The 25,055-nt window shown below is 40.5% G+C and overlaps 1 protein-coding gene across 2 annotated transcripts; it reads left to right on the forward strand.

The window, feature by feature from the left end:
* The first annotated feature begins 11,426 nt into the window (after positions 1-11,426).
* Positions 11,427-24,823, forward strand: QNG1 (Q-nucleotide N-glycosylase 1). Of its 2 annotated transcripts, none has more exons than XM_082601554.1 (4): positions 11,427-11,509; positions 12,587-12,846; positions 18,491-18,686; positions 23,795-24,823. In XM_082601554.1, exons 2-4 carry the CDS (start codon positions 12,673-12,675, stop codon positions 24,025-24,027), a joined length of 603 nt encoding a protein of 200 aa, XP_082457680.1. In that variant the 5' UTR covers positions 11,427-11,509; positions 12,587-12,672; the 3' UTR covers positions 24,028-24,823. The 2 variants fall into 2 exon arrangements, with proteins under 2 accessions (XP_082457680.1, XP_082457679.1); XM_082601553.1 differs by lacking the exon at positions 11,427-11,509 and adding an exon at positions 11,516-12,050.
* Positions 24,824-25,055: the final 232 nt, after the last annotated feature.

Here is a 25,055-nt window from a genome sequence, read left to right on the forward strand (position 1 = left end):
CCAGTGGTTAAGACTCCCCCTTCCAATGCAGGTGTGGGTTCCATCCCTGGTCGGGGAGCTGGGACCTCATGTGCCCTGCAGCCAAAGAACCAAAAAGCAAAAGCATTGTAACAAGTTCAATAATAAAGACTTTAAAATGGTCCACATCAAAAAAATCTTTAAAAAATTACATAAATAGACGCTTGGCTGAAAGTATTAATTTTTTGCCTTTTAAAAATCAGACCTTGAACACAATCTGCTAAAAAGAAAATACCTGACGTTGGTAAATTGGGGACACAACTTTGGAGGTAGGGGCCTTTTTCATTTCCACTATTACCTGGTAAATGGTGTCTGAACATGGGCTGGCAATTTAAGAAAATTCTCTGAAGTAAGCTTAAAATTCACTGAACAAATGGAATTTTGAACCTATTTTTAAAAAAATAAATACTAGGCTGATTTATTGAAGTTTTTAAAGTTTAAATATAGTTTCAAAAATGTTTTTAGCTTAACTTTTTGCAATCAACTGATAGGCAAACAATGTTGGAAACCAGATTGCACCAAAGTCTGTCAGGAGCAAGGAAAGGAATTTAAATCTTTTCCCTACTATTCAAATGTTAATAATTTGCATAATTAAACTGATAATAAAGTACTTGAATTTTATTGAATGATCTGTCAGTTACTCCTGAATCTAATCACTGATACCACTGCAACACATAGAGACTGAATCTTTTAGGAAAATGGATAGCAGTTTTTCTCTTAACCATATTAGTGGTTTTGTATTGAAATTCCTTATGTTGTTGGTACTCAAAATGGAATTACTGTTCCACAAACAAATGATAGGTTGTGGTTTGCTTAAGACTGCTGCTAGATAAAGAGACCTGTATTTTAAATTCTCTTTAGACCAGTGGAAACTTTTCTGTCAATAGGTGTTCAGTGCCATCAAAATGTTTATTGAAAAGGGACTCGATGATGGCTGAATGTAAATTAAAGTAACCTTGAATGCTACATTTTACATCTCCCACTTATCAAGGTTTGCCCATTGTTGGCAAGTTTGAAGTGAAACTGATCCAGCTTTTTTTTTTTTTTTTTTTTTTTTTGCCGCACCTTGTGGCCTGCAGGATCACAGTTCCCCAAGAAGGAATCAAACCTGTGTACCCTGCAGTGGAAGCGTGGAGTCTTAACCATTGGACAGCCAGGGAAGTCCCAACCCAACTTCTTGATGGTAGCATTGAACCCTTGGGAAGCAATATTGCAGTGTTTCTCAAACTACCACCTTCAAAATCAACAGTGCTAGTTAAAAATGAGAATTTCTGGACCATACTTCAGCTGTACTGAACCACAATCTCTATAGAGAGGTGCCAGGAATCTGCATATTTAACAAATTCCATGAGGTAAAATAGTTTTGAAGACCTGTAATATAGCAACATGTAGTTAAGAGAACCACAAGTTTCCATATTTTTTCATTAATTCATCAAGTACATACTTAGTTCCTAGGTGTACAGTGGTAGGCCCTGAAGAGGCAGTGGTTAGCAAAAAGCATTTGGAGAGAGCAATAATTACAACAAGCTGGTAACGAAAAAGAAACCTCATAGTACTGTGAGATGTGTTTAAGAAAGCAGAAATCAGCATGCACACATGTATTTACATTTTTCAATGTAAAATGCAAGTGTTTTGTGGGGTTGGGCTTCCCTGTTTGCTAACTGAGCAAAATGCACTAGCAACAGTGTGGGGGTAAAATGATATACCAGCTATCCTATGACCTCAAAGCTTTCTATCCACCTCACTCTTTGTCCAGAACCCATAAGAATTTCCTATCCTCCCTCTCTACAGGTCTCCCCCTATTTCTCCCTCCTCCCCCAAACTCAGACCTATAACCCCCAAACCTGTAATTGTGAAGGAAATAAACATTTGGTCACCAAAACCTCACACTTTTCAAAATCTCATTCTCCCCACTTCCCTTTTTTTTTTTTTTTTTTTAATTTGGCCACAGCACACGGCTTGCGGGATCTTAGCTCCTGGACCAGGGATCAAACCTACGCAGAGTCCTAACCATTGGACTGCCAGGGAATTCCCCATTTTCCCCTTTTGGACATCTTATTCCCTTTGCCCCTTTTTTCCCTAAAGTCTTTCTACCATTAAGGACAGGCTTCATTGGAAAGGAAGGGCCACCTTGTTCACCTAGTATGAAGGAAGTCTATAGAGTATCAAGGGAAAGCATATGATATCTGCGTATCAGACCAAACGTGGGAGAAGTGATTTTGATAGTAATGAGACAGATTTGGCAGAAACAGTGTAGAAAGTGCCAGCTATGTCCCTCAGAGATCGCCCTAGGGTTCAGCCTGGGGCAGGGCAAGTGAAAGCAGAAATTCCAGGGAGGTTGAATAAGAAGCCAAAAACAGAAGCAAGGCTCAAGACACCTATTTGGAACGCTGCAAAGTGTCCCTATGACCACATAAGCTAGTAAAGCACAGCAGAATTGAGACATACCACGTTTGGGCACAGAGAGAACCTAACACTCTTGTTCTCTCAGAATTCCCTTTGATTCCTATATGGCATAAGAGGAACATTAGTTAAGTGCTAAGGGGCTTGCCATGGGGCCACTGTGATGAAGGGGGTGGTTACTGCATAACAGGAGCTATAAGGTAGACAGCCCACCCAGAGACTGGATGGAGACAGCAGAATTTCAAAGCGTTGTCAGTACCAGTGAAAGCCAAAGTGAGATCAAGTTGGTCAAGGAAGACCACTGGGCTGAGTGCTGAGAAACCAGACCACCAGTTACACTAGCTTTGGTCATTCAGTGGTAACTATAGGGAGAGTAGGTGCCAAAATTCAGACACCAGACAGACTACGCCTCAGAGGTTAGAGTTTACTAACAAAGGCCCTTTCCTTCCATTATCAGAACACCTAAACCCTTTGCACCCAGACCTTGGAAAGTCTTGGAAAGGTGGAAATGAAAGCTTTTAGCAAAAACAAACAACCCTAATAATAGGTCTGACCTTTTAAGTTAACTGAAGAGTTATCTAACTTGAATTAGATCATTTTAAACTGGAAGACATCAACTTACTTTTACTTGGCAAATTTATGTGTTTTTTCTAACCTCAATGGAAAATGGAAACTTAATGAGAAGGAGGGTATAAGGGTATTTGGGACCTCTAGAAGTCCCCATTTTAAAAGCAGGAGAGGGGCTTCCCTGATGGTGCAGTGGTTAAGAATCCGCCTGCCAATGCAGGGGACACTGGTTCAAGCCCTGGTCAGGGAAGATACCACATGCCGCAGAGCAACTAAGCCAGCGCACCACAACTACTGAGCATGCGCTCTAGAGCCCCTGAGCCACAACTACTGAGCCTGCAAGCCACAACTACTGAAGCCTGTGTGCCTAGAGCCCATGCTCTGCAACAAGAGAAGCCACCACAGTGAAGAGTAGCCCCTGCTGGCCACAACTAGAGAAAAACCCACACTCAGCAAAGAAGACCCAACGCAACCAAAAATAAAAAATAAATAAATCAGGAGAGGTAAGGCTAATACTACCAAACTATATGTTCCAGGTGGAGATGGCCCCAGTTGGGTTGGGGCCTTCATTTTGGTAAATCACGTGGCCTTTTTTATCTAGATCATTTATTCATACCTGTGTTTCAAACGCACCAACTCTATGTATGGTCCAGACTCCAGAATTCTGTGGGATCAGGCTGACACTAATCTCCAGCTGAGATCAAATCATGGCTTGACTGATTACCTGCCCTATCCTGCTTCCCTCACTCCCTTTCACCTGAGAGCATTTCCCCAGCAAATCATTTGCACAAGAATCCCTGGGCTGGGCTCTGCTTCTAGGCACTTGATCTAAGACAGCTGAGCTGGAGCTAAAGCAGAAATTTATTTCACCTAGACACCCTTGACAGAGTTTGATGCAGTAAATAATGATACATTGAATTATCTCCTTCTGAGGAAGGAGTGCGAATTTTTTTACTTTATGAGGCACAGCTGCACTCTGTTAGGCAGAAGTATTTTTGAAAGTATATATATGGGAATAAAATTGTTTGGATGCCGAACAGCCATAGGGGTGAATTTTGTTAAACAACACAGCATCAGTTTTTCCTTTCTAATAGAACCCAGTTTTCCTTTTAGAATTTTTCTCTCCCGGTTGTATGTAGACTTGATGAGATAGAAATCTTGGTCATTAGAGACTCCTTATCACCCAAAAGAGTGAGCATTTGACCCAGCCTTGCCCAACCAGACACTTTGTCCTGGGACTTTGAACCCTGAACAAAATAACGGAAGCAAGTTAAAATTATCATAGTTTTTTCAGCAGCGCCAGTAGAAGAGAACTTTGGGTAGTTTCTGCTCTCAATACTCTAGAACTGCCTGATTTCTGTTTACACGTTTCATTCCCCAGCCTTCCCTTCCATCCTGAGAGCTTTTTCATAACTTTTAAAAAAATTTGTTTTCCTTAATTAGCTAGCTATTTGCTATTATATGCAGCCCATCAAATGAAGAGGCTTTTCTATTTATTTATTTATATTGAGGTATAGTTGATGTACAATATTATATAAATTGCAGGTGTACAACATAGTCACAATTTTTAAAGGTTATACTTCATTTATAGTTATTATAATATATTTGCTACATTCCCTGTGTGTACTATATATCCTTGTAGCTTATTTATCTTACACATAGTAGTTTGTACCTCTTAATCCCCTACCCCAATCTTGCCCCTCCCCCCTTCCCTTTTCCCACTGGTCACCACTAGTTTGTTCTCTGTATCTGGTAAGTCTGCTTCTGTTTTGTTATATTCACTAGTTTGTTGTATTTTTTAGATTCCACATGAGTGATATCATACAGTATTTGTCTTTCGCTGTCCAGCTTATTTCACTAAGCATAGTACCCTCCAAGTCCTTCCACGTTGTTGCAAGAAGAGGCTTTTCTTGTACAGGCAGCATGGCTAATTTCAGGGAGGAGAGCCACAAAGTATGGGTGAGAGCTTCCTGCATCCCAAGTGGCATGGGTGGAGCTGGCCGGAGAGGATCCATCACGGGACAGTGCACATCTCTCTCCTGTCTCTTATTTCCCTATAGTCAGAGTTTTCCCCGCTGGGAGTTAACTCCTCCATCATCCCAGATTGCATCACCCAGCCCCTTTGGTGGCTGTTAGAGAAGTCAGATTCCTTGCCTGTGAGGTGTGGCATTTTATCGCAGTCTGAAAGTGGAAGAAAAAGCCAGAAAATCGGGGCACATTGCTAGTTGCTCTGGATGTTCAGTGGCAGCCTTAAGATAGGGCCTGGCACTCTCCTATAAAATGACTGATTTATGCCCCAGATGGCATAGCTGTGAAGGCCCAACTGACATTGGTTGCAGCAGTGGCAGCTTTCATTTCCACCTTTCCAAGACTTTCCAAGGTCTGGGTGCAAAGGGTTTAGTTGTTCTGATAATGGAAGGAAAGGGCCTTTGTTAGTAAACTCCCTTATCCTTTGTTCACTTGAATGTTCTCTTTATAGTGTTTGACCAGAGGGAAACTGAGTTCTAGAAGGCCTTTGCTGAAGAATTTTTTCCCTTATTGTTTATACATTGTCAGCATTTTATGTTGAATAGGTGAAGAACATTAAAATCCTAAAACAGCTTAAAAAAGAGAGAGACAGAGAGAGAGGAGGATTTCTTTTCTTTTCTCCCTCCACAGACTGCTCTGAGGCACAGTTTCTTCACATAGTTTGTCCAGGGTAGTGCAGGCTGTGCCAATGCTTCTACACAGTGATTAGCTGTGTCTCTTCCAGGCTCACCATGACGCAGTAGCCAGCACACATACTCTGTCCCCCTGTGTTACTTGCCAACCGAACTTCCTCTTTTCCTCTCCCTCACTGTCGATGCCCTCAGATTGCACCTCATAGATAAAACATCAGCACTTAATCCCTGCCTCAGTTTCTGTCATGATAAATATTCCTTTGTATCTGTTTATTTTTGCACTTTTTAAAAGTAGGTTTTTTACATATGTTACTGTGAATCCCCACTCCACCCACACCTTTTTTTTTCACTACTAAGTGATCTACTGCCAACTGGCACCAATTCTGCAAATCAAAGTGTGCATTGCAAACATGATCATGTGATCCTCTTTACTAGAAGGTACACCAGGCAATCTGTCTACTTCTGTTCCCCAGAACCTCTCCCACATTTGCGTTTTTCTGGTTCGTGTGTTGTTTTCTTCCAGTTTTATTGAGATATAATTGACATACAGCACTGTATAAGTTTAAGATGTACAGCATAATGATTTTTTTTTTTGGCTACTTTTGTTTGTTTTTTGGTCTTCATTGCTGTGCACAGGTTTTCTCTAGTTGTGGCAAGCAGGGGTTCTTCATTGCAATGCACGGACTTCCCATTGTGGTGGCTTCTCTTGTGGAGCATGGGCTCTAGGTGCACGGGCTTCAGTAGTTGTGGCGCACGGGCTTAGTTGCTCCACAGCCTGTGGGATCTTCCTGAACCAGGGATGGAACCCATGTTCCCTGCATTGACAGGTGGATTCTTAACCACTGCACCACCAGGAAAGTCCCCAGCATAATGATTTGATTTACATACATCAATTTTATTATGAAGTCATTATCATAATAAGTTCAGTGAACATCCATAATCTCATATAGGTACAAAGTTAAAGAAATAGGAAAAAAATTTATTTCTCTTGTGATGAGAACTGTTAGGATTTACTCTCTTAACAACTTGCATATATAACATCTGGCAGTGTTATTTATATTTATCATGTGGTACATTACATCCCTAGTACTTATTTCTCTTATAACTGGAAGTTTGTATCTTTTGACTGCCTTCATCCGATTCCCCTTCCCCTGCCCTGCTTCCACATATTTAAATATCAGTTATGGAAATTTCTTTAGCTTGTCTTTGGGCAGTGCAACAACCCCTTGCTTGATGATTTCCAGAACCCATTCCACTGACATCTCAGCTCCAGGTTGTAGCACCCTTGAGCTAAAGAAGGTGATTACCAGATCAATATTTTGTGTTATATCCTGAAATGAAGGGTGAGTCCAAAATTGTTCAAAGAGATCTCATGTGCAAAGCAGTGCATACACCAAGTTTGGATGGTGGTGAAGAGAATTTGGCAGGCAGGAACTCATGATCTCTAATATCATTCAAATCACTTCTTCAATGACATTTAAGTCTTGTTTCTAATTCTGCTAAAGGAACATCCCTGGAACTCACCAAACCTCTCAAGGACTGTCTGGCTTGTTCCAGAACTTTGTTGTGTTTTTTAGACAGCAAGGAAAACAAATAGATTATCAGTTTACTGTAAAAGGATAAAACTCAGGAACAGCCAGATGAATGACACACATAGGGCAAGGTATGTGGGAAGGGGCATGGAGCATCCATGCTCTCCCAGCATGTTACTCTCCCCAAATATCACCAATCTGGAAGCTCTGTACTGTTTTTTAATAATACTTAGTTCTTCCTCCAAAGTAGGAAATGTTAATATTAGTATTTCACTAGTTAAAAGCAAACTATGGTTCAAAAAAATTCTAATTGGTTTTGAACTGTAGTGAGAATGTTAATGATATATAATGGAAATGATATATTTATTCCATTATAGCTGCATATTTTTAAATAGAAATTGAAGTTGTTTTTTTGTTTGTTTGTTTGTTTGTTTTTGCGTTACGCGGGCCTCTCACTGTTGGGGCCTCTCCCGCTGCGGAGCACAGGCTCCGGACGAGCAGGCTCGGCGGCCATGGCTCACGGGCCCAGCCGCTCCGCGGCATGTGGGATCTTCCCAGACCAGGGCACAAACCCGTGTCCCCTGCATCAGCAGGCGGACTCTCAACCACTGCGCCACCAGGGAAGCCCGAAATTGAAGTATTTAAGAGTCAGAGTTTTCACTAAAAAGAGTCCATTCTGTCCCTAAGCAAAGCCTGTAGATGGGACATTTTACATACAATAAGAAGAGAGGTGGAAGAAAAAGAGCCTTCAATGGTACTAAAAAAAACTAGGATAATATAATATAATGCCCTAGAAGCCAAGAGTGAATTTAAGGAAGTGATCAATTTTAAATGCTATACATGGATAAATCAAGGAGAAAATGAACAGAAAAATTACATAGTAGTGAACCATATCTCTTTTCTGTTAAGCCTTCTTGGGGCTTTAGTATATTGGTCACTTTGGGAGAGTCAGGAGAAATGAAAATAACAGACATCCTACCTTCACAAAATCCATTTTACTTCTTTGATTTCCTCCTTCTGCATATATCAGAAACTACTGCTCTCTAGCAATGTCTATTGTCCATCCATTGCTCTAGCCAACTTTTGCAAATTTTGCTCAAGAATACATTTTAACCCACTTTCTTTAAGTATCTGCCGTAGCGGATCATGACAGAAAATAGCAGATGTAGCAATGATTGTTGCCAATGCTTGACATTTAATTTAGCTATTCAGAATGATGGCTCTCTTGATAACTGGAATAATCTAACTTGATTACTGTTTGGGGGGTAGAAAATGATAAGGACACAACATCATTGATCATGCCTCCCTCCCTTGATCTCTTCAAAAGCCTATGCCTATGTGATAGAGCTTCTGGCAAAGGTTTTCAAAAGAAACATACTCAGTTGGCATGTTTCCTTGGTCCTTTGCCCCCTTTACTTTCCTCCTTCTTTTTGTGGACACAATGCCTTGTAAGGGTAGAGCCATCTTACAACCATAAAGCCACATACTAGTGATAGTGAGACAGGAAGCAAGGAGCCTGGCTCCTTGCTGGCATTCTCAAAGAGTTGCACCAGCCCTGGAGTGCCTACCTCTGGACTTCTTATTATATGAGAATAACAATCCCCTTTTTGTTTAGTCACTAGAGTCTGGTTTTCTGTTGCTTGAAGCATAATTCTACCCAGACATTTGATTGTCTGCCTTCCCCACTAGATCATAAGATGTCAGATAGCATGTCTGTATTTGCTACCTAAGATAGGAAGCTTTCATAGCAAATGATAGAAAACCCAACTCAAAACTGCTTTAACTATAAGGAAGTTTATTAACTCAGATAACTGGAATCCAAAAGTAAGACAAACTTCAGAGTTGACGTGGGCCTCCCTGGTGGCGCAGTGGTTGAGAGTCCACCTGCCGATGCAGGGGACACGCGTTCGTGCCCCGGTCCGGGAAGATCCCACATGCTCTGGAGTGGCTAGGCCCGTGAGCCATGGCCGCTGAGCCTGCGCGTCCAGAGCCTGTGCTCCACAATGGGAGAGGCCACAACAGTGAGAGGCCCGCGTACCGCAAAAAAAAATAAAAAAGGACTGTAGCAATTTCAAGCCTCATATCCAAGAATAACCATGTCCAGAAGGAGCATGAATCACTTCTGGAAGTTCTCCTGGAAATGCTTTTCTGGAAGCATCCTGCAAACCTATCCTTGCAACTCATTGAGGTGAACTGGGGAACGTGCATGATCCTAATCCAATCCCTGGCAAGAGGGTAATATTACCCTTACACCAGTCCAGGCCACCTCTGGAGCTGAGGATGCTGTGCTACACCAACTATGGGTAAGAGAGAGATTCCTGAACAACATCAGAATTCTGCTGGACAGGGAGATCAGCTCGGTGCTTTGTGACCACCTAGAGGGGTAGGATAGGGAGCGTGGGAGGGAGACTCAAGAGGGAGGAGATATGGGGACATATGTATATGTATAGCTGATTCACTTTGTTATAAAGTAGAAACTAACACACCATTGTAAAGCAATTATACTCCAATAAAGATGTTAAAAAAAAAAAAGAATTCTGCTGGGAAGGAAGAAAGAGGGAAAGGATGTTGAGTAGGTAAAGAAGTCACTTTTTCTATTCTTAGCATCTTGCAAACATACTTTAAAAAAACACTCCTCCTATACACAAAAAGTTTATGTTTTATCTTAACAAGTTCCTTGAGAGAAGGAAGCATGTTTTACTTTTGTTTATACTGCTCTTATGTCTCACTCAATAGCCTGAACATAGTAGAATTTTGATTTTTTTTTGTCAACAAGCCTCAGTATAAGAAAATGGTCTAAATTATTTAACCTCTTGGATTCTTTCATAGATTGCTAAATTTTCTTGCTCATCAATCAACTTCTTTTTTTCCTTTGGCCACATGGCTTGCGGTATGTTAGTTCCGGACCAGGGATTGAACCTGGGGCTGTGGCAGTGAAAGCACCAAGTCCTAACCACTGGACTGCCAGGGAACTCCCTACTAATCAACTTCTTTGACTCCCAAGACTTACAACTGCTGGGGTAGTCAACAGGTTGACATTTATTCAACAACCGTATTACTGTACTAGTGACTTTTTCTGGAAAAGCAAATCGTAGTGAAGGTCTTAAAGTTCCTTTTCCTTATCCAAATGAAGAAACTGCAGGGATGAAGGTGTTCTGCTTCTCTAAAGGCACAGTTGTCAGACTTCAAGTTCCAAATACTCCGCCAACTCAATAACTAGAGATGACTACTGATGATTATTTTTAATAGGTGATTTTCAAAGATGTGAACGTTTTATATGATCCATGGAGATTTAAGTCTCTGAAGGAGAAAAAAATACATGCCTCTATGCTAAAATTTCATCACGAGGCAAACTTGGATCATCACTAAACTGACTCCTAAACCTCTCTCCTTATACTACTAGAAGGTTTGTGTGCGTTTGTTTTGTTTTGCTTTTTTAAGTTTGGGGCTGTAAGGTGATACTTATATTTTATAATAATGTCTCTTCAGTTGATTAGAGCCACTGACATAGTCCCTTGCTTGACCAGGATGTTTGGCACTGGTGAGCTTGGTTCGTGGAAGGTGCCTTTGACTTGGAGTTGGAATCTCAGCCCAGACCACTGCTGTGACCAGGAAGTAAGCACTGAATCACTCAGCTTCTCTTGCACAATTGGGGATTATGATTGCTGCTTTTGACACGGCCGTAGACTAAATGGGATTCGGTATCTAAGCACAAATCCAGGCACATAATATTAATTTAACGATTTAATACACTTGTTTCCTCATCCATTTCTCCAAACATTCCAACTAATCCTAAACCTCCAAATGGGCCAGGATTCAGCAAAATGAAGAAGTGGCCTGTCTGGGACATGGGGGTGGGGGTGGCGGGACCGCCAACCCGTGTCGTAGTCTAGGGGTGGCTCGGCCCCCCACACCAAGACCCGCGGCCAGAAAGCTCCTCGCGTTCCAGGAACCCGAATGCAGGGCGTCGCCAAGGGTATCTTGCCCAGACTTCGCCCTCTGTGGAGAGAGGAGGGGCGGGAGCCGAGTGAGGGCAACGCAGTACACCGGTTGGAATCATCGCGACTCGGGCCACGGCGGCGGACGCAGGCCCACCTGCCCGAGGGAGGGGGGAGCACGGGCAAAACGGCCGAGCCCCACGCCTCGGAGTGGGCAACTCCCAGCAAGGGCGCGCCGGACGCTTCAAGGCGGTTTCCAGACCTTCAGAAGCGGAAGCGGGTCCCGGGAGTGCGCCCCGGCGCGAGTGGGCGGGGCCGCCCTCCCGGAAGTGCCTGCGGCCTCGGGCTGGCGCGCGGCGCGGCGCGGCGGCATGCACAGTTCCCCAGTGTGGTACGGCTGCGGCTGTCCGGGCCAGCCCATTCGGTTTTGCTAGCCTCTCTGAGAGGGCGGGAGCCTTATTAGGGCAGCGATCCCGCGGTGGAAAGGGAGGAGGAGTCGTAGGGGACCCTGGCCCTTGCCCCAGCTAGAGAGGGAAGAGAGTTTGGCTGGCCTGCGGGCGAAAGCGTCGGTTCCCTTTCCACAGGGGAGGGGCGGATGGACGGGCTTCTGACTCCCAGGGAGTCCGCAGAATTCATTGCGGAGAACAGTCGAGATGTGTTCATTGACGGCGGAGGCGTGCGGAGAGTGGCCGAGCTTCTGCTGGCCAAGGCCGCGGGGCCCGAGCTGCGCGTGGGGGCCTGGAAGGCCCTTCACGAGCTGAATCCCAAGGCGGCCGACGAGGCCGCTGTTAACTGGGTGTTTGTGACAGACACGCTCAACTTCTCCTTCTGGTCGGAGAGTGACGAGCACAAATGTCTGGTGGGGTACGGGGGGAAGACGTACAGTGGGTACTGGTCCCTGTGCGCCGCGGTCAACAGAGCCCTGGATGAAGGTTGGTGCCCCTTCTCCCGTTCAGACCCAGCAGCTTTGAGGTTTCAGTTTAGTGGGAGGGTCCCACAGAGCGGGTTGGGAGATGGAATAATGTGTTGATAAGGCGAAACTGAAGTTCTTCACTGCCGGTACTTCTGCTTAAAAGTATGAGAAGAGGCTGGCATGAAATCTTTATTCAGTGGGAAATGATTCTAATATTTATCATTGTCACAGCTAAGTCAAAGTCAGTTTTCTAAAGAATGCCACTTTGATGGCATCTGAGGAACAAAGGGGAGAAATTATAACACATTTTACACAGTCAAAATACATCTGATGTAATATTACAATTGTTAGAAGTGGATGAATAAATACAAGCAAATAGAGAATGAGGGATCTGCTTCTGATTTTTAATCACTCATCCACTTTTACTGCATTCCTGTAACAATTATGCATTCCTTTAACAATTATGTGGTTTCATTTTAATTGTGTTGCAATAGCAAGGGCCTAATGAATATAAATGTATGACATTGTTCCAATGCCTTTTCTTTTCTCCCCAAGGGATACCAATAACTAGTGCTTCGTACTATGCCACAGTTACCCTGGATGAGGTTCAGCATATACTCCGTTCTGACACAGACGTCCCCATGCCTTTGATAGAAGAGAGGCATCGGATTCTCAATGAAACCGGGAAAATTCTGCTTGAGAAATTTGAAGGCTCTTTTCTTAATTGTGTCCGAAAAAGTGATAAAAGTGCTCAGAAGTTATTGCACCTGGTAGTTGAAAGCTTTCCTTCTTATAGAGATGAGACTCAGTTTGAGGTGAGTTGCTTCTGTTGGCCATTTTATTTTTTTTATTTTTATTTTTTAAAATATACTTATTTATTTTTTGGCTGCATTGGGTCTTCTTTGCAGTGCGCGGGCTTCTCATTGCAGTGGCTTCTCTTGTTGCGGAGCACGGGCTCTAGGTGCGCGGGCTTCAGTAGTTGTGGCTCACGGGCTCTAGAGCGCAGGCTCAGTAGTTGTGGCGCACGGGCTTAGTTACTCCGCGGCATGTGGGATCTTCCCGGACCAGGGCTCGAACCCATGTCCCCTGTATTGGCAGGCGGATTCTTAACCGCCGGGCCACTAGGGAAGCCCCTGTTGGCCATTTTAGGGTTCTTTAATTATCTTCTCATAGTTAACTCTTTTACTTCCAGAATTCCTTTTGAGAATAAAAATTTTAATTTTGGAATTTTTTTCCATGTGGAACAAAGGAACAATAACAAAATTATTAAGTAGTGTGTCAAAGATATTACTTTTCTTAATGTTTTCTAATCAGTGTATTCTCTTTATTCTTCTGTCCTTTAAAATGTTTCAAACCTGAATTAACACTAGACCTTCAACATGATGTTGTCACTTAGGGATAGTGAGGTCCTTTTAGTACTTCAAAAAATTTACTTCATTGGATGAAAATCAGGATGTATACTAAATTCTCTCTAATAAAAAATATTTCTTGCAGAGTTCTAATGTATATATACTATGTGTTTTCTTTTTCATACACAGGGTACTTTAACAGTATTGCTTTATGGTACAAAAAAGTTTAAATAGGCGTTCTTTTAAAAGGGTGAACATTTTGTGTACTCTCCCAGTGTACACCTGGATTTTGCTTTTGTATAATTCTTTTAGAATTTGTTATCACTTTACTTTAACTGTGAATTGAAAGCAACTTCAGGGGGATCATATAATGTAAATCTATTGACTAAGTTAATGAATACTTGTGTCAACTTAAAATTTTGAAGCTACCCTTTTGTAATCACAATTCAGCAACTAAAATTACCAGTAATATTGTTCAAATCGTTCTTTATGATTTACAAGGTGTTTGCACAGACACTCTCATTTGATCCACAGAACAACTCTGTGGGGCCTAGGGACAAGGAACATTACAGTCCTGTTTGCAGACCAAGGACCAAAGTCTGAAAAAAAGAAAGGTTAACTAGTGTATCTTAGGTCATTTAGTCAAGAAATAGCTAGCTTTTCAATTCTGCTGTAAAGTGAGAGATGCCTGATTATGTATGTTAAGATTCTTTTAATTGCAACTGACAGACACAAAACAAGAAAAAACTTAAGCAAAAAGAATTTGGGGATAGCTACTGGGCATAAACATCCAGGATCAGGGACTCAATGCCATCAGGATTCAGTCTCTCTTCTTTGTTCCTCTTGACTCCATTTTTCCCTTACTGCAGACCAGCTTTCTCCATGAAGTGGAAAAGGTCCATGAATTTTGCATTTTATCACTTCAGCCATCAGGGAGAGAGGGAGAAACTTCCTCTTGGTTCTAAAACTCCTGGACGAGGACTGAATGGACCGGACAGAGGCAGTTGTTAGAAAAGAGGCCCTAGACCACTGTTGAACTTTATTATCTTCTGAGGAACCATTTTACTAATGCAGAGGGTACTTTGAGATTTATCTTTGTCTTCAAAGTATGTCATTTCAACCTTGTTTTTCAGGAAATTTGGATCAAGTTCCTTGGTCCATCATTCCGACCATTTATAAATGTATTAAACAGTGTATAAAATAAATCAAACTGCCATTAATGTGGCTAAGACTCTGTGTATTCCAGAATTGACATGGTTGCTGTAGAAGAAGGGCTGAGATTAAATCTAACATGACTTCAGGATGGAATGAATTCAGGACACCATGTAGTTTATTTACTTTCAAGTTGTCCTGAATTTTTGTTTTTGTGAAAGAAAGGAGTGATTTTTTTTGTAGATTATGATATTGATTTAGTAAGCATTTGTTGAATTTCTCTTTTATTTACAGCATAGTGCTTTCTTTTGATTTGTTATGTATGCTGAAAAGTTCAGTTAAAAACTGTAGCAGGCTATAGATTAATTTTAAGGCTGATACATTTTAAATGAAAATTAGTACCTGAACCATTTCCCATCAGTATTTATTTCTAAAATGCATTCTTACAGAAATATCCCCAAAATGTAACAAAAATCAAACCTAAACCTTTTAGCACTTTCCTAAAGGAGTATTATATTTTTTCATGTATTTTTTCATAAGATTATCGTTATTGTTACTCAGAAGCACTATATTTCTGAAAGCCATATGATTCCTAACATAACACTGAGCATGTAGTGGGTGCTCACTTAACCCTTTGATTAGTTAATTTACAGTTACCTTTGCATATTCGTTTAAAAGATATATAAATAGTTAAAGCACTTTGCTCAATGAATTCCAAGTCTAAAGGAGTTCTAATTAAGTTTGGGCGCTGCTTCTGAATTCAGAAAGTGCTAAAATCAAATGTCTTTTAATCCATATTTTTAAATTTTCTAATTGCAAAAGTAAAACAAATTAATATAGAATTTGGAAGGTACAGAGGAGCAGTCTTTATTCTCCTTTATACAGAGGAGCCAAGAGGTAACCACTGTTCACAATTTGGTCTTTTTCTCTGTGTGTGTGAATGTGTATACATATGAGCGGGGGAGAGTTATGCTATACAAACTTTTAAAATTTAACATATTATGAGCATCTATGTCAATAAAAATTCTTTCACAGCACACTTTTTTTTCCATACTACTATTTTTAATGACTTCACAGTATTCCACCGTATGGATGTACATTACCATAATTATTTGCCCAAACTATTTTACCACAATAATTGTGATACACAGTTTTAGTTTTTAAATTGAATTTTGTATCTTATTGGTTTCAGTATTATATAATAATAAGCAATACTGACAACAGTTCACCCATAATATTTTCTTAGGATGGATTCCTAGTAATGGGATTACTGAGTCAGAGCATGACCAGGATTTTCAGGTTTGTGATACATAAAAATGGTAGCTCTTCTCCAGAAAGATGATCAACCACAGCATATTGGAATGCCCTCTTCCCTGCTCCTTCGTAATATGGTCATGGTATTGGTTGCTGTATTTTTTAATCTTAAGCAAGTTACATAAAAACAGTTACAATTGTTTATTTAGTTACTGCGATTATCATTCATTTTTAGACATTATGAACAAATTAATGAAATTAGAAAATTTGTCTAAATGAGACAGTTTTAGATCAGTGATTTCCCAACCTGGCTGTGCCCCAGAATCAGTTAGGAAGCTTGAGAATTCAGATACATTTCCAAAGCACCATCCTCAAATATTCTGATCTATGGGTAAAAGAACTATTTTTTTTAAGCTCTTCAAGTGACTCTGATTTAGACTATTCAGTAGCTATATAAAAGTCCTAATTAATAGATTGTCTTCCTTTATGCTGATGTACTGATAAATATACATGAAAAGCATGAGCTTTTCTGATATTTTAATTGATAACATTTTATGTTACTCTTAAGCATTTGTAATTTTTGACCTTTCTAATTTGTTCATAATAAGTTTGTTGCAGAAAATCAACTCATGGTTATAGAGTTTTACACTGGTAATTACTTTATAAAGGTACTATTTTGAAAATATTTTATTCACAAAGCAATATTATGGAACATATAGGGTAATTGTTATTTGGGGGTTTACTGGTATTTTCAGTGATATCAGTTAATATTTTAGAGATGTAGAATTTTATTACTAAAATTACTTCATTACTAAAAACCATATCAGATTGTTAAGAAAATGTTTTATAGGTGATTTGAGTTTATTTTTAGATTCCTTGCTTGAATTTGTTTTTGTTTTCATTTTAGGGTATTATAATCTAATCTTTGTGATACTAGTTGGCTACCATGGAAACAGTGCTCATGATGTGACAATTTGTGTTTTGTTAGATGCTAGCACTGATTTTGTTATATAAGTCTGGTTCCTAGATTTTTCCAGTTTGCCCCATGAATCTTGTTAAAAATAGGAGACAGTAGCTTCTATCATAGTAAATATTATGATGTAATAATTTTGTTTGAAACAGTTTTATTTTGCAAATTAAGTTTTATGCCTTGCTGTTTAATAAAGTAGACTTGAATTAGAAACCTAGTTACCATATATATAAGTCCAGTGTATATAGAGCAACAGCTTCCAGGTTGTCATATTTTGATAGGTTTGAGAATATAGATTATTAGCAAATGATATAGGGATATTTCTTAGTGGTGATTTGTTCCCCCAGCACTCAGTGTAATTTACAGTCTTTATGTCAAAAAATGAGAGTATGTGTTTGCCCTAGAAAACAAGATACCCGCTTTTTTAGTGGTGGCCTTAGAAAATTTAGTTTAAAAAAAAAGGAAATGAAATTTAGTTTATTTAGTAAAAGTAAGTCTGGATTGATTGTAAGAGGTATACCTTAAGTTTAAGCAATATTAGATTATTTCTCATTAGGACAGTGTAGCATTGGAGTTTTTTTTAGTAAGTAAAGGAATCTATATTATCATCTTAAAGAATTTTTATATGGAGTCTTTCCTTGAAGAATTTAATTTCATTTTTTATTTACTTCTTTATGTCATTTACTTATTAAAACATTCTCCAAGGTGGTCAGAATATATTTTGGGAGCCAGTGATACTGATTATTCACATTTAGCAGACTAGCAGTTATAAAAGATGATTTGAGGTTATTAGCATTGGTGTTAGGACTAGGAGTAGACTGTAATTATCTATGTTTTTCCATAGTGAAAGCTAATGAGCATTTGTAGTTTTATAGAGAGTTTTTAAAAATATATTATTTATTTATTTGGCTGCACCAGGGTCTTAGTTGCGGCGTGTGGGATCTAGTTCCTTGACCAGGGATTGAACCCAGGCCTCCTGCATTGGGAGCATGGAGTCTTAACCACTGGACCACCAGGGACGTCCCTATAGAGAATTTTTGAGTTAAATTATGACCCATTATCTTATAATGCCTGGTTAAATTTGTTTCTTCCATGTATAAATATAATTGGTAACTAATTTTGTTATATGGACTTACATATTAACTTGGACCATTTCCAAAAAGGGTAGACTTGATAAATTATAGCTGTTAATCGGTTTTGTCTTTATCTCTGAAATAAGTTAATCATTTTATCTGAAAGGAAACATTAAAAAATGGATGTTGTAATTCTCTTCAGAGGTGAATTTAGGAATGATTATTTTCTTTTTTATACTCTTCCATATTTTATACAATTAATGTGAATTATGTTGCAATCAGAAAAACATATATTTTTTAACTTAAGAAACTTTCTAAAGAAATGCTATCTAGCCCTTAACAATAGCAAGCAGGTGGATTATAGTGACACAGAAATATGTATATGAAGTAATGCCATTGAAAAAGAACACTAAATAGTGCCATGATTACATAAATTGTATTTTATGTGCTTTGAAAAATATAGGAAGTAAATTTGGAGTGATAGAGATAACTTAGTATTTATTAGACCCCTTCTTTTTTTCTGTAAAAGGTCCATAAATTCTTACCAAAGAGTAAGATTATTCTACCCTTGAAAAATGTTTTCTATGTGTGCCTTTTTTTTAATAGCATACATAAAGCTTTCACATACCCAGGTAACATTTATATTCTCCTCATTCATCAGGGGAAAAGAATTTCTTTTTACAAACGGGCCCAAATCCTTGTGGCAGATACGTGGAGTGTATTAGAGGGAAAAGGAGACGGCTGCTTTAAGGACATCTCCAGAATCACCATGTTTGCTGACTATAGATTACCTCAGGTTCTTGTTTACCTGGGAGCCCTGAAATACTCTGACGAACTACTGGAGAAGCTTCTCAAAGGTTTGCCAGCTTAATTAAGACATTCTTTGTTATACTATGAATTGTTGTTGGGTCTTTGTCTAGTTTCTTTCGCAAAAGGTCTTCTTTCCTTAAAAAACAAAACACTATTATTGTTAAAAGCACATGTAAAGAAGAATGCAGGGGCAATTAAATTACAAAGAAAATTGCTTTTTGTTGTTTACAGTGTGGAATATAGATATTGTTGGAAATCACACTGTTTGGACATCATCATTTCAGAGTCTTATAATAAAATGAAACCTAAATTTATGTCACGTGAAGGTGTGCAACACTAAGACAGTTTAGGTTTGTATTTAAAGAGTGTTAAGCTGAAGAGCACACTACACTGTGAAATAAAAGGTGGGCTAAGGGCTTCCCTGGTGGCGCAGTGGTTGAGAGTCTGCTAGCCGATGCAGGGGACATGGGTTCGTGCCCCAGTCTGGGAGGATCCCACATGCCGCTGAGTGGCTGGGCCCGTGAGCCATGGCCGCTGAGCCTGCGCGTCCGGAGCCTGTGCTCCGCAACGGGAGAGGCCACAACAGTGAGAGGCCCGTGTACCGCAAAAAAAAAAAAAAAAAAAAAGGTGGGCTGAGAGATAGGTAATATGTACTGGATTTTGCATTAGGAGGCTCCAAGGTCTGTCACTGGCTTATCTTGCACAAGTCACTCACTTTCCTAGGCTTATTTATTTGCCATTATTGGGTTTGATTATTGATTCTCAAAAGTGGGAGCCTTATTATAATATGTAAGTATAGATAATTGTGTTTGTATGAAAAGTAGCTTTTTGTTTTTTAAACATTTCTTTGTATAAGGAAAATAATCATTGTACAATTTTCATGTTAATTTCTCTTTTAGGTACAGTATTTTCAGCTACTTTTTTCTTTATTTTTAAAAGAAGTAGTTTTTATGATTGAATAATTTTCTCTTGTGAAATAGATTTCAATCACCCAAAATAAGAATAGCACAGGATATAAACGTACCATTATTCCTATGATTGCTTCTGCCAGGTTTTTATGCAGCCTTGGGCAATCCGTTTTGCCCATTTTCTCATTTGAAAAATAACAAGCTATTTTATGTCACAGTGCTCGTGTCTGGGGTCATTAATTGTTGGATACCTCTAAAAGGGACAACATTTAGCAGTCAGGGCTTCTACATACAGCCATATTCAGCTGATCTTTTTTTGGCCAACGTATAGAATGTTCATTCCTATCTCTAAACATACTCTTGCTTGGTTTCCCTCACCCAAATTTTCTTTTTTTCAATTCAAATCCTACACATCCACAAAGGCTTAGTTCAAATGTTACCTCTTCCACATAGCTTTTCCTAACTCTCCATGCTTTGTCCGTCTCCTTCTCCTAAGTTTTTAGAGCACCCAGTTGTCTCTGCTACTGTGAGAAAAACTCTGGTGAGAAGGGATCACCCAGCACAGTTGTACAGAGTTGTCTGAATTTTCTTCTACCACCCATTTCACCTCCAGAGGCTCTTTTCCAGATGTCCAGCTGCAGCTGTTACTGCCTCTTATTACATCCAGCTTCAAATTATCCTTCACCAGTTTGTCAATAGGGGGAGCAAATTCCCTTGCCTCTTAGTTTATTTAAGCAAAGTTGGAATTTTTTTTTCCCAAAAAAGTACTTTATTAGCAAACTAGAGGAGAAATATTGATAGAACCTATAAATCTAATAAAGGAGCAAACATAAGTCTAGGACACTGATTAAAAAAAATTTTTTTTTAATATTTATTTATTTGGCTGCACCGGTTCTTAGTTGCGGCATGTGGGCTCTTTTAGTTGCAGCATGCGAGCTCTAGTTGCAGCGTACGGAATCTAGTTCCCTGACCAGGGATTGAACCCGGGCCCCCTGAATTGGGAGCATGGAGTCTTAACCACTGCACCACCAGGGAAGTCCCTAAAAATTATCTTAAGTGAAATCTAGAACCAGGTGGCTTGATTAGATGAGATAGAAACTTCCTTAACTGATATCTGGTGATACTTTTTCCAAACTTGAGGATATGCTACACGTATAATTCTTTTCTTCTCTTCTCTTCTGGGTAGGGCAGCCCTTGGAAGACCTACTTAGATTTCTGTTCATTTACCTACCTAGATTTCTGTTCATTTTCTCTTTAGCCCATCTCTTCGCCAAAGGTATATTTTTTAGCTAGCTATAAAGACTGACCATGCAGTTTGGCTAAATTAGATTCTTCATTGGGATTCTTTTTTTTTTTTTCTTTTTGCAGTATGCGGGCCTCTCACTGCTGTGGCCTCTCCCGTTGCGGAGCACAGGCTCCGGATGCGCAGGCCCAGCGGCCATGGCTCACGGGCCCAGCCGCTCCGCGGCATATGGGATCCTCCCAGACCGGGGCACGAACCCGTATCCCCTGCATCGGCAGGCGGACTCCCAACCACTGCGCCACCAGGGAGGCCCTTCATTGGGATTCTAAGGCTGACTTTTAGGCCTAATATGTTGGCCAAGTTACCTTCCCTGACTAATCTATGTCAGTCCTCTCAAATGGTTTCATTCTTTTTCTGTTTCAAAGTCCATGTCCTATTCCATAGTATAAGTTGCTGTATTAGTTATTTTGTTAGTTTCCTTATGGCTGACATAACAAATTATCACAAACTTGATGGCTTAAAACAACAGAAATATATTCTCTCATGTCTCTGGAGGCTAGAAGTCTGAAATCAAGGTGATTGTAGGGCCATGCTTGCTCCCTCTGAAGGGTGTTAGGAAGAATCCTTCTTTGCCTCTTCCTAGCTTCTGTTGGCTGCCAGCAGTCCTTGGCATTCCTTAGCTTTGTAGCTGCATCACTCCAACCATGGCTTTCTTCCCTGTGTGTCTCCTCTGTCTCTTTGTATCCTCTCCTTTTTTTTATGAGGACAGCAGTCATGGCATTGAAGGCCCATTCTAACACAGTTATGACCTCATCTTAACTTGATTACATCTGTAGAGGCTCTTTATGAGTAAGGCCACATCCACAGGTACCAGGAGTTAGGACTCGAATGTATTTTGGGGGAGGAGTGGTGGGGGGAACACAGTTCAACTCTACAGTTATTTGTTACTGTGTAACAAATTATGCTCATATTTAATGACTTAAAGTAACAAACATTATCTCAGTTTCTGTGGATCAGGAATTTGGGTGCTGCTTAACTGAGTGCATCTGGCTCAAGGTTGCAGTCAAGCTGTTAGCTGGGGCAGTGGTCTTATCTAATGGCTCCACTTGGGTGGTGGTATCTACCTCCAAATTCACTGTCATGGTTGATTTGGCAAATCTGGCAAGTTGATAGTCAAGTTTGAAGGAATTGATTAGCAAGAGAACTGAAGAATGGATTTGTATGCTGGCACCTGGGGCAAAGTAAGGAAATGGAGGGACACAGCCAGTGTCTGTTCTTCCACCTGCCCCAGGGATCAGGGAGGGATGGATGGAGGGGACACTATTTAAGATCCTAGGTGACAGAGTGGAACTCAATGGGGCTAGGGTATTTTCCCTAGGTCTCAGTGGATCACAGGGCCACTTAGGTACTGTGAAGCTCTGTGCAAGGGTACAGATTGGTGGCCAGAGGCCAAATATAGCTTGCAGATGTGTTTTGTTTGGCTTGAACAGTGTTTTAAGCGATTTTTAATTAGTTATCAGCACTTGACAAGTAGGAGATTTCACATGAAAGTCAACTTTCTGGCTTCTCTTGTAAGAGTAGAGAAATATAGGAACATTGGGTTTACCTTTACACGGGGCAGCACATGCTCTCTAGCTCACCACAGTTTGCATCTGGCAGCTGCATCCACTTACTCTATCTGGCTTATCTTTATAGGCAGTTGAGTTGATGAGCCCAACTCTAGTCTCCCTGGCAAAGCACTGCCAGTGCCCACCGTGCAGGATCAGATATACCCTGGAGATGGGCACTGAATATACTGCAGGTCCTATAGGAGCTCGCGGCTCCATATTCAGGCAGAGCTGACTAAAGGATCCTGAATCCAGGATGTGAGGGCAATCTGGCTATGACATCTGTCACCCCATTGATGGCCAGGGTTGATTCGGCTGATCTGGCTGGCTGGGTGGGTGTCCCCTTCCTCCTTCACCGCTCCATGTGCGTCCCTCCCGAAGCTGCGCACTCGGTGGAAGAGGACGACTTTCCCCGATAGAGGAGGACCGTTCTTCGGTCGAGGGTATACGAGTAGCTGCGCTCCCCTGCTAGAACCTCCAAACAAGCTCTCAAGGATCCTAAATCTGAAGAACGATGATGGTTTTCCTTGCGCAAGCTAAGAACTTTGATTTCCTAGGTTTTCCTTGATGTACCTGGCATGTCCCCAAGACAGTGTTAAGTGGGGAAGGGAGATACTGTTTATTTGGCCCCCTAGGAGTCCTCCAGATTTTGCAATAATGTTTTTATTTTTCCTGACATTAAACCCAAATTTTAAACCCTCTCTAAAAGTAATTTAATAATCTCGCTGTCATATTTTAAAATATATGGTTAGGGACTTCCCTGGTGGCGCAGTGGTTAAGAATCCGCCTGCCAATGCAGGGGACATGGGTTCAAGCCCTGGTCCGGGAAGATCCCACATGCCACGGAGCAACTAAGCCTGTGCGCCACAACTACTGAGCCTGCACTCTAGAGCCCACGAGCTACAACTACTGAGCCCATGCGCCACAACTACTGAAGCCTGCGTGCCTAGAGCCTGTGCTCCACAACAAAGAGAAGCCACCGCAACGAGAAGCCCACGCACCACAACAAAGAGTAGCCCCCGCTCGCCGCAACTGGAGAAAGCCTGCACACAGCAACAAAGACCCAGCATGGCCAAAAAAAAAAAAAAAAAAGTATGGTTACCTCATACTCATTTAGCAAATATTTATTGGAGAGCTAGTATATGCAAGGTACTAGGTTAGGTCCTAGGAATATTGAGACAACTAAGCCAGACATGGTCCTTGTCCTTGTGGAACTTAACTTGCAATTTTGAATTAATGCCTGAGTTTAGAAATGGTTTAAATTACCAAAAATAAATCTGAGATTTACAATTTTAAAATCAGTACCATTTAAATACTGTGTTTTGTCCTATAGTAAAGTTTTGAGTAGATTTCATTTCATTGACTATTAGTGCTTCTTGCTCTTTTTTCCCTTGCAGGAGAAGTGCTTTCGTATGGGAATAGCCAAGAGGTGGAAATCAGAGGGTGTTCTCTTTGGTGTGTTGAGCTGATCCGGGATTGTCTTCTGGAGCTTACTGAAAAGAAGGGTGAAAAAACTAGTGGAGAGATCAATTCCATTCTTCTGGATTATTTCTTATGGGACTATGCCCGTGATCACAGGGAAGATATGAAAGGAATTCCATTTCATCGCACACGTTGCATATATTATTGACCCACGGTGTAAACTGATCCTAAGAAAACTTACATTTTTTTTTTTTTTTTTGCGGTACGCGGGCCTCTCACTGCTGTGGCCTCTCCCGTTGCGGAGCACAGGCTCCGGACACGCAGGCTCAGCGGCCATGGCTCACGGGCCCAGCCGCTCCGCGGCATGTGAGATCTTCCCGGACCGAGGCACGAACCTGTGTCCCCTGCATCGGCAGGCGGACTCCCAACCACTGCGCCACCAGGGAAGCCCAAAAAACTTGCATTTTTATATCACATAATTATTTGTATAATTTTGCTTTGTTATTAGAGGAGGTGGTAGAGGTTACAGCAACAAGAAAATTGATTACCCAGGCTCTCTTAAAATATTTTTCCTGACATATGACTCTGTATTGCCAACTTTTTCCTTTGTTTGCTTGTTTAGTTTTGACTATATTTTCCTCTCCTATGGATACATGACAGAAATAGTAAAGGAAATTTAATGCTTTCTTTAAATCTCGGATTTCTTAAAATTCATCATGCCTTATAATGTGATTGATCTTTGGTAATAGTATTTCATCCATTCAATTGGTATCTTTTTTCAAGGTGTCATAATTTTCTATATACCTTAATCATTTGATATGAGAGAGAAAGTAGGGTCTTTGCTGTATGAATGCTGCTGCTCTTGTAGAAATCAATCTTGACAGATTTTTTAAAACTTCTTATTGATAAACATAATGATTTTCAATTTAGGATATCTGTCCAGTTTTTTTTTTCCTTCGGAGTAACTACATTAGAATTTATTGAATAAAGATTTTTTAAACTTCTTTTAAATCTGGAATGAATTATTTCATTAAAATAGAATTTATCACACATACTTTTAAAAGGTTTACAATGAATTTGACTATTTACTTTATGTTGCAGGACTCTCATTACCTGCCAAGCAAGCACTCGTCTCCCACCTTCATCCCCACCTCCCTTCTGACGTAATCTTGATTTTTGTTACCTACCTTATCACCTCACTGTGACTTTGTGTGAATCAGAAAAAGCCGTCCTTTC

Source organism: Mesoplodon mirus (genome assembly GCF_964341445.2).
Source record: "Mesoplodon mirus genome assembly, chromosome: 1".
NCBI lineage: Eukaryota > Metazoa > Chordata > Mammalia > Artiodactyla > Ziphiidae > Mesoplodon > Mesoplodon mirus.